This window comes from Opisthocomus hoazin, chromosome 13, assembly GCF_030867145.1.
Source record: "Opisthocomus hoazin isolate bOpiHoa1 chromosome 13, bOpiHoa1.hap1, whole genome shotgun sequence".
NCBI lineage: Eukaryota > Metazoa > Chordata > Aves > Opisthocomiformes > Opisthocomidae > Opisthocomus > Opisthocomus hoazin.
Window position 1 is genome coordinate 28,382,690 of NC_134426.1, and position 15,184 is coordinate 28,397,873.

The 15,184-nt window shown below is 40.7% G+C and overlaps 1 protein-coding gene across 2 annotated transcripts in view; it reads left to right on the forward strand.

Moving 5' to 3' along the window:
• The window catches only part of KIAA1671 (KIAA1671 ortholog), an 89,829-nt gene that overhangs the window by 16,711 nt on the left and 57,934 nt on the right, over positions 1–15,184 (forward strand). For both annotated transcript variants that reach the window (XM_075435009.1, XM_075435008.1), the window contains exons 2-5: positions 6,387–6,522; positions 7,070–8,726; positions 9,894–9,984; positions 11,844–15,050. In XM_075435009.1, coding sequence (XP_075291124.1) covers positions 7,123–8,726; positions 9,894–9,984; positions 11,844–15,050 — 4,902 coding nt within the window. In that variant the 5' untranslated portion in view covers positions 6,387–6,522; positions 7,070–7,122. The remainder of the gene's footprint in view (positions 1–6,386; positions 6,523–7,069; positions 8,727–9,893; positions 9,985–11,843; positions 15,051–15,184) is intronic.

The following is a 15,184-nucleotide window of genomic DNA, read 5'->3' on the forward strand; positions in this document are numbered from 1 at the left end:
CTAAAGTGCATGTAATGGGGGGGAGTTATTTGCAGGGCTTGTTTGTGGGTGCAGCGCATTTATGAGGATGAAACCTAAACGAATATTAGCAGGAGTTGAAGCTGACCACAAAAGCAAATGTTTGATGACATAAGCAAACAAACCAGCGCTTTCTGAGGCCTGCTGGGAATACCGTCCTTCCGCACAAACATGCTTTTAGCCTGACTTCAGCCTTATCCAGTAATTCGTGTTGTTCCTGCTGAACGTCATCCTCCGTTGGCAGAAATTGAGATTTTGCTTTTGTTCTCTGTTTTAACGACTGAAAGAATTGCGCTTTCTGAAAATACCCACCCACTAATGAGCCAGGTGGAATCCCTCATGCAGACTGCTAGCTGGAAATGAAAGATGACTCACTCAGGAGGGTGAGGATGCACAGTATCTGGGACCAAAAAATGATGATTCACCAACATTTCAAAACATTTTTCCTTTGGTTAGGGTTTGTTCTAGCTGGGTCTCCTGAGACTATCAAAACAAATTAGACTCTCTGAAACTTGGAATGGAAAAGAGTTTGCTCTCAAACTGTCGATGAGAGGATTGTGGAGAATGAAATTATGGAAGAATGAGAAGTAATGAGGTAGTTGTACAGGTCAGAGGAAGTGCCTAGCGTGCTTTTTCAGCCTGTGTGCTCATGGTGGATCTCTCTCTTGAGAAGAACACACTGGCAACAAAGAGTAAAAACCCTAGCCAAGAGTCTGCTTTTAACAAAGTTTACCTTGACACAGCAGTAGTTGCCCTTAGTTGTCTGTGGAATGGTAGTAGTTACCCCCAAAACTCACACTGCAGATTTTTTTGGCGATCTTTTCAGAGCTGAAAACCCTGAAAATGGATGAGGATTGATAATAAATGTGATGACCGTGCAGGTGAAAGTATGGTCATGGTTGGTGTTTGGCGGGATTTCCATTTGCTGGGAGGAATCATGGGTTCTTCCTTCAAAGCCTTTCAGCAGCACAGAGGAGAAGAGCGGTTTGTTGGGCTGGTGGGTGCCGCGTCCACCGGTGCTGCGTGGGGCGAAGAGCAACGGAGCAGGCAGGCTGATAATCCAGGCTCAAACCCGACATTTGTAAAGGGTGGAATTCTGAAACGGTTTTGTAGAGTAACCTTTTCTGTCTGAACAGAGTGCAGACACGTTGCCGAACAGGCAGGGGCCGGGGACGTCACTGCTCGCCAGCAGTGATTGTGGGTTTTGTAGATTAATCCTGTTTGGTTACTTTTATATGTGACGAGCAAACATCGTTATGAAAACTCTATAGGACTGACAGCTGCGGAAGCAGCCAATTACCTGTAATTTTTTTCACAAGTCATTCCCTCCAGACTAGTCTTTGTCTCACAAATTCAAGGAAATTTGGAGGATGGTGACTCCCTCTACCCCACAGCTGGCACAGTGTGTTCCGCCTCAGTCACAGACAGTTGCATTGTGCTGTTGAATCCCATTTTAATATAAATTAGTGTGTGTTCTGAATGGTTGTCTCAATCAATTCGTTGCCCTGCTGCATCAAGAATGTTGTCTTTACATGGACACATCAGTGTATTTGACATTAAAATTTTTGGTTCGCTGTAAGTGGTATTGACTGTGTGGGGTCAGTTAGAGTTATTGGAGCTACTTGGTTGTAGTGCTTTATAATTTGTTACCCATTTAACTATCCTACCTTGTAGCATGGATTAGAGTATTTGAATTATTAAAATAATGGGTATTAAAATACAAGGTGTAAAGTTTTCACTCTAGAACTGAGATGCCAGCAAAATCAAAAGGGTAGCTGAAAATGTTTCTGTTCTTTAGTACATGTCTAGATCTCAGTGAGGCTCTAACAAGGGATGATAGTTATGCAATTGTACTGGCAATAGCAATTAGAGACTTACAAGTGCTTGTAAATGCTGCTATTTATAGGATGGGCACTTTATTTAGCAAAATGCTAATCTTTCTCTGCAATGGAAGAAAATGTCAGAGTGGAGTATTTCATCCTTGTGATGGGACTGGACTATAATATCCAAAAGAGCAGTACTTCATCCTTTTTTTATTAAAAAAAAAAACCAACCTGGAGGATTCAAATAGGCTTGCACATGGGAAATGGAGGAGGAATATTTTAAATTTTGCAATGCTGTGGAATATTAGTATTAAAGATCTGTGGGGCTTTGTAGGTCAGAAGATACCTGTCTTTTGAGATCTGGAATATGTATTTTTAGTTCTCAACTTGTTAACTGTAATTATTGAGAAGCAGAGCAAGTGTCTTGTTTTAATGAACTTCTCACTGTGAATTTGGGAAAAGATAATTTAAATGTATTTAATTACTTGTTCTTACTTTGTTGAATAAATTTGTCCGGGGATACTTTTGAAAACTAGAGCCAGTATGACAATATTTTAGTTAATCTTTCTCTTGAAAAGACCCTGTATGTCCTCTTAAATACAACTGATGGATCCCATTTCAGTGAATGACGGTACTAATAATGTGAATCAGGCTTAAATCCAAGAATAGAAAAAGCCTTTTTTTTACTGAATTAGTTGCATGATCTACTTAGCTATAAAAGTTTCAGAAAAGGTTTTCTTTTCTCTCCGTGTTATTTTGATTGTGCTGTGGTAAGTCTTGTGTTGTTGACAGCATTCACACGGAAGTTGTTCTTTTCTTCATACATGCCCAGTAAGTGACTGGGTTAAATAGGATCCGCTCTGCTAATTCTTACCGGCAACTCCACGGGTCGTAGGAAGCAGCAGCAGGATGATTGCTGAGGCTGGCTGACATGAATTGCTGTAGCCTGATGTCAGTATATGGTCAGTCAGGAGAGAAAGGGGAAAAAAGAACTTCTTTTTAAAGACTGAAACATTGAAGACAGAGGGGAAGCTTTTTGTAGAGGGAATGAAATACATCTGGTATTGTTTTGTGGCTGTGCAGCGTATGTGGTCATTCGCGTTTGCTCTCAGTAGCTCCTGTGGCTTGCTGCACCAGTGACAACCCGCAGGACTGGTGAGCGTGTGGTCACTGGCAAAGCTGTGTGTTCAGAAGCTGCTAGTATATGTCCTTGTACAAATCTCTGCCTGTATATACACACTAAGGGAGTAATTTTATCATACTTGTAGCTGGTTTGCTGGTTAAATTATGTTTAAAGGAGGAAAAGCTTGTGTTTATTTGGTAGTTTTCTACTGGAGTAGTCTTAGTGTAAACAGGCATGGATGTTCACTGTTGGAGCCGTGCTTTCTGGTTCTTTTCCATTTTATAAACTTCTTTTTTTAATAGCAGAGAGATTTTCTGTGTAGACTTTTTATGCTTTATATCCTTACAAAAGACACATGGACTTGTTTATCTGCTGTGAGGTTGGGGGACAGATTATAGGTTATTTTGCTTTGTGTCATTCAAAACATTCGTATTTATGAGTAAGGAAGTTGGCAGTGATCACGTGATTCATGGTGGAAAAATTATCTGCAGGCTGCTGCTCCTGTTGCCCTAATAGGCTTAAAGGAATTACCACCGATGTAAATAATAGTTCTGTGTGCGGCTGGTGGGCAAGGCAGGGCGGGCAAGCACCAAATGTGAAGGGTGTGTTCTGGGTAAAGGCCTTCCCATATGATTTTTGCAAAAATAGCACTGAAGTGAATAATCTATTTTGATTTCTAATGAGCAATGTTAGTAATCTTTGTGAAAATAGATTGTTTAGTTAAAAACCCAGACAACACCAAGACATGAAGGGTTGAAGACTGGGTGTAAGCCTGGAATGGTGTTTGTGTGTGCATCTCTGTGACACCCTGTGTGGTTCAGCTTGGCCCAGGAAAAATCACAGTTGCAGCTGTTTTGAAGCTGAGGAAGAGAAGCAGCAGGGGAAAAGCCAGGCCTTCGTGCACCATTCTTTTCATTAAAAACAAGACGAGTTATAAAAGGTATTTCAGTACCATTTATACTTTATTTGTGGATGCGGAATGCAGCCCAGAACAGCCGAGGGGAGTGTGACCGAAGCTTAGGGATTGCCCAGAAGAGGTGACAGCGCGGTTTGGATGCTTTGCACGGGGTGGGGACGCGGAGAGGACGGACTGGCAGCGTGGGGGGGGACGCGGAGAGGACGGACTGGCAGCGTGGGGGGGGACGCGGAGAGGACGGACTGGCAGCGTGGGGCAGCGCAGCCGGCCGTTGGCCGCGGATGCGGGTGTAAATGGGCCGACTGCCCCTGCGCAGCGTCAAGTCAGGGGCAGGCAGTAGAACACACCGTAGGTGACGATGAGGGGCTCACAACTGTAGCAGTGCGATTACAGTTGTAACACTCAATATGAATAGCATCCACATTCTCATGCAATTTCATTGACAGTTGATTTTTGTACATTGCCAACTCAACTAGATACTCTTCTATTAGAGAAGCACATTTATCAAAACCAAGGTGTGAATTTCAAGACGGAGAGACAGTGTGTAGTGTATGTTATATGTGGCATTGATAATGTGATTCCTCTTTATCAAATGTACAGCTCTTTGAAGTTCCAGGAGCTTGGTCAGTTCCAAAATTGGGTGATATTTTTTTCCCCAATTATTTTGTTCTCCTTTTTTGAATACTTGGCTGTTTTGGGCCATGTGTCTGTTGTAGGGCATCCGAGTAATAAGAATTTAAAACTTCAAAACTGTCTTCACTAGATCATGTAGAAAAATCGGGATCCTGTAAAGCTGAAGTGTAGTGTAATAAAACTAAGGGACAAATATCAGAAGGGTAAACTGTGGTTTAGGAATGTTGGCAGGAGAAACGAGTTGTATGCTGTTAGCAAGGATTATGTCCCGCATTGTATACTCACCGCCTTGCGTTCCGTTGAGGATCAAGTTTTATTCCATTTAAGAAGCTCTGTGCCCCCTTCTTCTTTTCCAAAGAGAAAGAGCTACAGAATGATACGAGCGAGCCTGTTCTCAGGTATTGAAAGACAGATGCTGGTTTTATGGGTTCATTTTTCGCTTCACGGGATTTGCTGTTAGCATCAGCCCTTTTTCAGCAAGTGTTACTATTCTACTTCTAGATCATAACAGCTCTTCCCCCTCACCTTGGAATGTGAGAGCATTTTAGTCGGAGTTTGATGGTGGTTCCTGGAATAAGGAGCGGGCGAGGGAGGAAGATTTCATTAACAGCTGTGAGATTGTGGAAAGGACAGATTGATTCTGATAAGCTGATTGCATTAGTGACTATTTTGGAAAGCAGAGGTCGTGGGCTCGGAGGGGACTAGCGTGGTGTCTAAGTAGTTGAGGCAGAATTTCAAGTGGATTGAAAGATGAAAGGGAACGCGCAAGGTGAACAGAGCTCATTAGCCTGCCGGAGAGAAGCAGCATAAATGCAAGGGACAAAAATAAATCTCTGCAATTCATGGTGCCAGTGTGGATTGGTCTGTTCTAGGGAAGCTGGAGGTGAAATAACCATTTCTCCAGGCTGCAGACTCAGGAAGGCAATATTCTTTTTTTTTTCTTTCTTTTTTTTAAATATTCACATGCAAGGGACTGCGTATTCCACAGAATCTACAAACAGGCATTTTTGTAGGGTAAACACACACTGAAACAGATCAGGTGGGAGGAGTCCAAAGACTTCCTCTTCAAAGACTGCCCAAAAGTAGACAAGAGGGTGGCAACACAAGATTGAGACCTCAAGTGAAAGACCGTGAAATACAGTATGAATTTCCTAAAAATCAAGAGCATGACAGCTTTTGAAGGGGGGGGGGGGGGGGGGGAAGGCATCTGACCTCACATATCACCTGCAAGTGCTACAAAGTTTAAATATACTTTTTATTAGGAAAAATTCGTGTTACTTCTGGTTGCTGGAATTCTAATTACTGTTGGGTTTCCCTCATCTGTGCAGTAAGAATATAATTAAAACCAAAGCTAATCTCCTGCCTTTGTTGGGCAGATACTGGAAAAACTGCTTTGTCATGGTAAAATTCATATTTTGATTGAAAATTGGCCGTTTGAAGGTCAGCGTCTCAGGTAGCACTTCACATGCTGTTGTTGCAGAAAGGAGATTTACAATAGAAAGTAAATTACAGTAATTGCGATTACAGTAATACAGAGCTGTGTTTCCCCAGTGATTGACAACACTTGAATTTGCAAACAGAACTCCCTGAAATGTGATTTTAACTGTGTTCACGTTTGGTCTGTCTGTTGTGCAGACTCGTATTTACCCTTCACCTTTCAGGCGTTAGAGGATAATTTCTTGTCGATTCTTTAGTAACTGTCTGAAAAATAAACACTCTTTTGCTTTATATGGTTAAATCGGGTGGCTTTATACTTCAAAACGGGAGCCAGCTTTTTTCTTTCGAATGCGCAGGATTTTTGTCCTAGGTGGTGTTACCTGCGTAGATCTGGGTGTGTGCCAGACTTGAATCTGAGCGCTCTGTTTGTTTGCAGGAGAGGTCTGATCGCTGCTGCTGGAGCCGTCGCTTCCCCCTGTTCGCAGTGTGATCCTGGCGACCCAGATCGTGTTTTCACTATGAGAAGAGAATCGGGTTGTATAGACTGGTTGCAGCAGAAAATGCAAATCATGGTGAGTGGTGGCAAAGCCTTCAGAGACTTGCAGAATATGCATTTATCTCCATTGTTTAATTGTAGACCTTAGTTAATAGATAACAAATAACACTTTCAGTCACACCAGTCTCACTGTTTTGTTTGAAAGTACATACTCAGTGCATCTGGCCAGCTATTTATATTGTAAAAAGGAGTTGATGTTTGTATGTCAACAATGAGAAGTCTGCTTCCAAAAAGAAATTAATTTGTTTATTTTTAAGTATCTCAACCCTTGAAATTTACTTGACTAATGGGAACTCAGCGCTGTGCTGATGCTCTTGTAGGTTTTGTGGTGTATTCTTTGGTTGTCAGGCCTAATCAATGAATAATTGTATTGCTTGCTGTTTTTCTAGAGGAGGAGGAAGAGCATGTCTTTCATTATGTGATACACTCTGTGAACAGTGTACCTGAAAGGCACCTTAATCTGAGTTTAGCTACCTTATGAATTTAAATTAGAATAATGTTATCTGATGTTCATGCTGACTCTACATCAATACTTGCATTTCCTTTCTTTTTTTTTTTTTCAGATTCTTTTTCCTTGTTGGATCTTTTCAATTCTGTTGAATGTGTAGTTACAACTATGGCAACAAGAGTAGAAATAAATTCTACTTTGGCGTCTTTGACGACAGTACCTGACTTAAATGAAATCCGAGCTGAGGACAAATCACAGCGTGTGTATGTAAGTGTGCTTTCGGATGCAAGTAACAAGACAAAGGAAGATTCAGCATCACTGACTCTTGAAGACAAGAACAAATTTGGGAGCGCTTTGAGATCTGCAACAATGCCGTCGCTAGGATCGAGGCCAAGACTTTTCCCAAAGCCTTTTTCTAAAGAGAAATCTTCAGATACTTTTGCAAATGTAAAACCACCTATTCCAGCTTTCAGATCAAGTAGTCTTATTAGAAAGGCCACTGAGGAAACATCATCTGTTAAGGTATTAAGCGGAAATGTTCCTCCATTAGTAGACCAGAAAGTAATTGAAAATGAAAATAAGACTGGCAGTGAAGTAGTCACAAACATGACTTTCTACACTGGTCCCAGTGCAAATACTGTCATTCTTTTTGAGACAACAGGCACAGAGCAATCAAAAGTAAGCCTGGCCCAAGAAAAAACAGCTGCTGCTGATGGCAGAGTGTTTAGTACTATGCAAACAAAAGAGCTTCAGTGCAGTGCGAAGCTGGAGAAACCACCTCAGCCATCGGAGACATCCAGGAATCCTGCAGGGTCTCTTCATAGGCAGATATCGCTTTCCTCCAGTATTAGACCAGTCTCTTGGAACTCCATCAAAACTGGTGAAAAAAAAGATGCTTATGAAGGTCATCCGGGGGAGAAAAACGATGATGCAAATAATACTAACAATAAAGTTGATTTTTCTGTTGATGTGCAGCAAAGGCCAAAACATAGACCAGTATCTGCTGTTTTTCTGGAGTCATTACGAGATCAAAAGCATCAGACTGTGGAAGCTTCCGAGGAAAAGTCTCCTACAGAGAAATCCTGGGTTAGAAAACCAAGGCCTTTGTCCATGGACCTGACAGCGAAGTTTGAACATAAAGATCTTTCTTCTTGCAAGAAGACTTGTTTGTCTCATGAAAGCAAGGAGAACGTATCAGTAATTTCTTTTATTGACATAGGCTGTCGTGATCAGTCTGAAATGAGGCCAAAAACTGAAGAAACTGAGTTTAATAAAGGCAGTTCTTCTAAAACAAATTTGAAGTGCAGTAGTCGGGACATTGGAATCTTAAATAATGGAAAGTACATATGGGAATCGAAACTTAAATCTAAAAGTGAGCAAACTGAGACAAAATCAGAAATAACGACTAACTTGCACAGTTCTGAAAGAAGCCATGAAACCACTAGTGGAAGCAGAACTAATAAGGAGGGGAATAGACTGGAGCAAAAAGAAACTAATGTGTTTCTAGGCTCTGAGAGCCCTGCAGCTTCCTCAGAAAAAGAGAACGCTATCGTAAGAGGTAGTGTTAAAAAACACATTAGTTTGTTTACTTCAGAAAATCCCGGTATCTCAGTGGATACAGAACTTCCCCAGTCAGCTGCTGAGAGGGAAAACAGATGCATGAATATCCAACAGAGAATCAAAGAACTGACAACAGATAATACTGATGTTAAGCCAGGAAATCTACGTAGGTCGCTTCAATCACGACCACTTTCTGCGGACTTAACAAAGATGTAGGTTGCAGAGAAGTGCTGTTTAATCTTCCTAACTGCTTCTCCTTCAGTAAAACTTGCTCTTTCAGTACAGTAAAATAGCTAAATGTTTTGGTTTCACTAACTGTAATTATTTTTTTATACTATTATTCTTGAGCCTCTTTCCCACCTTTTCTGACCCCATAAAAAGAAAATTTAATGAAATATACCTTGACAACAGCTGTAGAAAAGAAAAAATGCTGTCGATAATGCAGCCTTTGCATGTTAATGTAACTGTATATCTATTTGCAAAATTTCGTGCATTCTGAAATCTGGAGGTGAGCATTGTAGACTGCAAGCTTGTGTGTTTGTGAGAAAGCGAAAGAATGGTTGCCATGTCTCTGACAGCGGTGTAGAGTGTCAGGTTTTCAGCCAGACAGGAATCTGTTTTGCTGTCATGTTAAAGCCTACAGATCCGTGTCCATTCTGCCTAAGCTGTGGCTGTGAGTGGCGTTTTCAGAGTAATACGAGATCTGCTAATTTTTACATACCGAAACAAACTCAGTCTTTTCCAGTAAGAAGACATTTAGTCCAAGATAAAATCTATTTTCTCAGTACAAAGTTGGGTCATTGATAATTCAAAGTCATAAACATTTTTTTTTTGCAGTAAGATAGCACTTTATGCCCTTTGCAGTACTGCCTGAGGCCACAGTGCAGGGCCTGGACTGGTCTGGGTAGTTTGTGTTCTGTATGTGATGGCAGAGGGGTGAGGAAGGAAGAATCATGGTTTTTTGGTAGTGTGAAGGAATGGTGCTTTGCATAATGAATGCAGCAGATGTTTGGCTAACAGGACCTGCTTTATGAACACTGGAATAGTTCAAATTTTGAGTAAACCTTGGTCTTTTGACATTGTTATCAGAATAAAGAAAATATATTTAACTGACGCATAAGAGTGCTAGTATCTCTTTCACTGTGCCTCCTTATGTGTCTCTAAAATTTTATACTGTACAATAATAACTAACCATTTTTCAGGAAACAACAGTCCTTCGGTCTAGATACAATTAAACCACCAAATACAGTTACTAACTGTGAAATAGTGATGTTTCTTCATAATGAAATATAATGTATTGGATGACTTCTACACTTTGGTAGGAAGTGTATCTGCTAACTAACAGGACTAAAAGAATTAACAAGTGTCTTTTGTCTTAGGTTTTCAAGTCCAACATCGAGTGAAATAAAGCATGAGAAACCTGCAGAAGCTAGAAACGACTCTATCGATGAAATGCAAGAAAATCAAAAAGTAAGTAAATGGCGTCAGGTGGTGTGGTCTCCACCCAGGTTCGCGTGTAGGATGCAGAGCACGCTGTCCTGTGTCCTGTGCGTGTGTCTCTATCAATCAGTGACCTTAGAATGGGTATTGAGGGTATTAAGAGTGACGTAATCCTGATAGGTTTACTTGTGTCAGTCTATCTTTAGGACACACTGATAAAGTATTGGAGTATCATCTCCGCTGAGCTTTTTAAAAAGTTAGATATGCATGCTGTTAAATACATGCAGTGATACAGAGTAAGAAATATTTTATATACTATTTTAATGGGACTTTCAATGCATCAAAACCTGTAGTGAATCGACTGTGGCTGTTGTGGTTTTGTGCAGTGATTATCCTTTATTTTTTCTAAGCATAGCGTTAGTGTAGTGCATTCTACGTCCAGGTCACAACTCCTTATTAAATACATGCTGTGTGTTTCATATCAATCTCCTAAATAACATTTAACTTGGAAGGTTTGACAATAATGTATTACACAGGAAGTTCTGATCTGCTACGAGAGCTGTTAGGCTGTCTTTGTTTCTAAGCAACACTTTGGCGTTGCAAACCATGAATTCTCTGCTGACGCCTCTTAGTGTTGGAGATTTAATGTAGTTTTAAGGGTATTTCTTGTGAGTACTCATGGATATGGTTTTTTTACTGTCTAGGTGTAAGAGAGGCATATATGGTAAGGAAACTAGCAGCTAGATACAATTTTTCTGTAAGTTAGTTTTCTTTTGAATAAGATCAATTTGTTTTAAAAAGGAAATCTTCCATTAATGCAAGTGCTGTTTTCAGAATCTGACAATAAAGTAGGATTAAAAAAAAAATCCTTTGCTGTGCCTAGAAAAACACGGATCAGATTTTAAAATCTTTATTTATAAATGCCTTTAGTGTTAATTTTCTGACATTCTTCCGCTTTTTTTTTTGTCTTAAGAGACTCTTAAGTCAATTCCAAGTTATAGTTTTTAAAACTTGAAAAAAGATTGAACTCTTGTAGGACCAGGGAGTATTCTTTGGTTCTGTTTATTATTTGCATGCTGTGCTTTTTCAACAAATGTTATTAAAAATAACAGCTTTCAGGATGCTAGTTGTATTTCCTGCAAGTAAAGAATAGTAAAGAACTGGAAATAAATATTAATTCCTGCTTTCTCTTTTTACTTCAGCTCAGCCTTAACATCCTTCGTAGCTGAGCAGCTCCAGCTGCGATGTTTACTCAGATCTTCACGTTCCTTGCAGTTACTGACCATGTAACTGTTTAGTTAGCAAACAGCCGTTATTTGAAGGACAGTTTTGACACAATCCAGCAGATCTGATGCCTCCAAGGAGTTTAGGCTTCCTCTGAAGGTGTCTGCATCCCTGTGGTGCTGTTCTGTGCTTTGCTTTTGAACTTGAATTTCTGTAGGACTTGCAACGTAAGCGGTCAGAAATGTTTGTGGTCGCTGGGGTCATGGATGACCTTCGGAAGTTTTGTACTGTTTTTGCATGTGTTGCCTGCTTGGGAGTGTGGTGTGGGTATAAATTTGCTGCAGTTTAAAATGTCTTGTGAAATTGGAACTCAGGAACTCACAGAACCATGCATATCTCATGTATCAACACTTCATATGTTTTTTCCTTTCTTGTGTTAAAAGTAAAAATCAAGCTATGACATAATTCTGTTATAATGAAGATTCAGGAGCTGGAGGTACACATTTGCTTAGATCACCTTGGTCTCAGTGGGTTTTGTGCTTGGAGAAGATGGATGTGGTTAAGTTGTGCAGGCTGTGTTGCACAGAGTAGGTGCAAGTTTTAAAATAAATGTTATTACACATTTTTAAATAAACTTTCTTAACTGTTGGATTTTCTTGTTCCAGAGTAAAGAAATCAAGCTGGCACATGGCACAGATGTCACTGAAGCGCGTGCTACTGGGAGCTCTTGGAAACAGCGGCAGATTTTAAAAATAACAAATAAACCTGATCAGATAGAGAGAAAAGGAAGCTTCCTTGGAGATGGTCAGCATTTTTCCGAGCAAAGTGGAAATTCTGTCTCATTCACAAGCAACTTGGAAAAAAAATTAAAGCCAACCACACTTACGGAAAAGACCTACATTAAAACTGTCCGAGCCACCATGTTTGACCATAATGTTCAGAGGCATAACATTGCTGCTGATCACCCTGGAATTGAGTCTGCACTGAAAACGAATCATGAGCTTGAGGCAAAGGATGATGTAGTGACTTCGGGGCACAACAGACGGTCGTGGATGGGAGAGGTGGAGGAAGCCGCTAGTATGAAGGAGTATCACAAACAAGCTGATTCATCAAAACATATAACAGATGTAGAAAAAAGTGGAAAACCAGCCTGTTCGAGTGAAGACAAGAAAATGACTCCGGGAATTCTCTTAGAAAAATCTTTGGTTGGTAAGAGTGAAAAACTGGCGCCTAAAAATGGAGAAGACTCTCTAATTTACCAAAGAGTAGAGCCGAGATATGAAATCTTTCAGACGTGTGGTGAAAGAGCTCTTAGTGAAGCCATTACAATGGCTCCTGAAAAAAAGGCCATGACACTCAGAACTAGAAAATCATCTGTGAAAGAGAAAAAAACTGATGAGGATGTTTTACACACTGGTCAGTCGGCTAGGGCGAGTAATAAAACTCTCTACTTGAAAGAAGATAACATTATTTCAGAAACTAGAGACACAAAAGGATTTATGAGCACGTCTGTGTTGAGAGAACCTGCTGGGTTTTTCGCCAGTGAATGCACTTCACATGAGCAGAAGAAAGAGTCTGAGAAAACCAAAACTGATCCGATATCAATAGCTGAGAAAATACCTTATTCTACAAACAAAAGTAAATATTTGGGAATGAATGAAAAAGTAAACGAACTACATTCTGAAATTAAACATTATAAGAGTGAAATCTCTTCCATGAATAAAACAGAGAGGTCTAATATAATGAAATGCTCTTCTGAGAAAGGGAATTTTAGACCAGGTGGGACAGACAGCTATGAGTTCAGAACTAAATTTGATCATGAAGGTATTTCAGCGAGCGGAAATAAACATGGGGTCCAGTCTTCTGCAGTGCTTTCAAGTGAGCAATTTTGTAAATCTTCCAGTAGCCACCATCCTAATACAAAGGTACAAGCCATTAAAGAGGAATCGAGGGCCTTTGGTTTAAGGAGAAGTCTAGACTTAAACTGCAAAGAACAAGACTTTAGCTTAGCTAGTACAGCTCATGAAAACAGCAAAAAAATCAGAGTAACAGATGCAGAAGAAAAGGTCCGGAGAACGAGAAGTAGCATTTCTGACTTGAAGATTTCTGAAAGGTGGAGGAGGAAGACGTTGCCTCAGGATTCTGGCAAGACAGAAGAAGTTGCATGGCTCACTCCTGAGGATATCAAAAGGCTGAGTCGGACAGATTCATTGCAATTGGATGAAGGTTCGATTAAAAAGAGAAGCAAAAAAATCAAAGAAGGGATGGAAGGGAATGAGGCAAACCAAACTGTTCTTGGCAGTCCTGATGATTACTTGAAAAAGCAGAGTTCTGCTTTTGAGCCAAAGGCAACTTACTTTGCAGTGACTTACCAGATTCCTGATAACAAGAAAGAGAAAAGCTTTGTTGGTACTCCTAGTGCAAGTGAAACTACGACCATTTCTGGCTCAAGTGAGGGAGCAACAATTAATCTGGACCCTGTTTTCCCTGGAAGGTCCAAACCTTTATTGCAGCAGCCAAATAAAAATATGGTGAGTACAAATTGTAGAGAAGACCTGCGGGAAGTGCGTATTAATGAGGATTGGGTCAAAGAAGAAGATAAGGATGATATTTTTTCCAAAAACACTGCATTTGGTAATTTTCATGTACCTGGGAAGGATAACCAGCAGTATAGTGAAAGAGGTCTGGATCATTCTAAAGAGAAAATTACAGATGTTGATGCTTTTCTGTTAAAACAGGATCTGGAAAATACAACTCAAACTGATCTCAAAAGTAGCAGAAGAAAAGTCTCCTCTTACCATGAACCCAGATCCCCCCTACATTTTGCACAGCTACAGAAAGACAGTGAACCAGTCGCCCCGAAAAGTAGTGAAAATAATTATGATTTATCTGGAAGGAAGTCTGAGAATGGTTACAGATCCCAAATTCTTGATATTGATGCGCTTATGGCAGAGTATAAGGAAGAATCAGTGAAGGCCGGTAACATTCAAGACAAGCTCTCTGAAGATCACAGTTTATTTAGTAGGGAGAAATCAAAGAACAAAGCAAATGTGTCAGATAGGACAACTTCTTCCCATAGCTGGAAAGAGTGGAAGGGATCAGATCGCTATTCTGTTAATAACAAACAAGGCAGCGGTGCGGGAGAGTATCACAGGCCAGAGAAATTAATTGTAAGTGAAAAGAGCAAAGAGAAACTGGAACCCTGTGGCGCTGAATTTGATAAACGAAAGTCCAAAGACAGAAAGTTCAGTCCTCCTTACTGGGGAAATCCCAGCAGCTTTTTTTCAGAGAAGTTTGTAAATTCGCCTGTGGAGTTCGCTAGGAAGAAGACATTCATCGTTGATGAGGATGAAGAAGTGAACTTAACTTCCAGGAATCAAAGTGCAAAATCTGTAGTTGAAAAGGTGCAGCCTGTAAATACAGCTGGTGCAGACCACAGGCTGGAAGGTAATTTTGCTTCCAGGTTGTCCATAAAGGCAGAGGATGGCCTCTTACAGAAGTTGGTCACAAAAGAGGAGTTCTTGGGGGTGTCTCCAGAAGGTCACTGGAGCAAAAATGCAGCAAGGAGCTCTATAACAAGGAACAGAGACAATGCAACTAAGACGGTGTGGGAGAATGACTCTTCCAATGTGAGAAGTAAAACTGGTTGGCAGAGCTATACATGTGGTTTAGGAAGTGCAGCCCCCGATTTGAGACGATCCTATTCAGAAAAGAGCCGCCAAGGAAAAGACAGCCTGCTGCTTGTGCAGGAAGTGAGGGGAAGAAGGGATCTGTACCGATGCCGGCAAAGCTTCCCGCTGGACACTGCAGACAACGGGTGGAAACACAAGATGTTGTCTCAGTCAGAAACTTTCTTCCATGAGGATAAAAAGGTATTGCCAAATGGTGTCTACGTGTTTCCTGTAACTAACATGGAGAGCGAGGAGAAGCTTGGGTGATGGCTCTGTGCTGCTGTTCAGAGTTAGCTGTGGCGGTGCAGCAAGTGAGCGGATACATACTTTTCAAT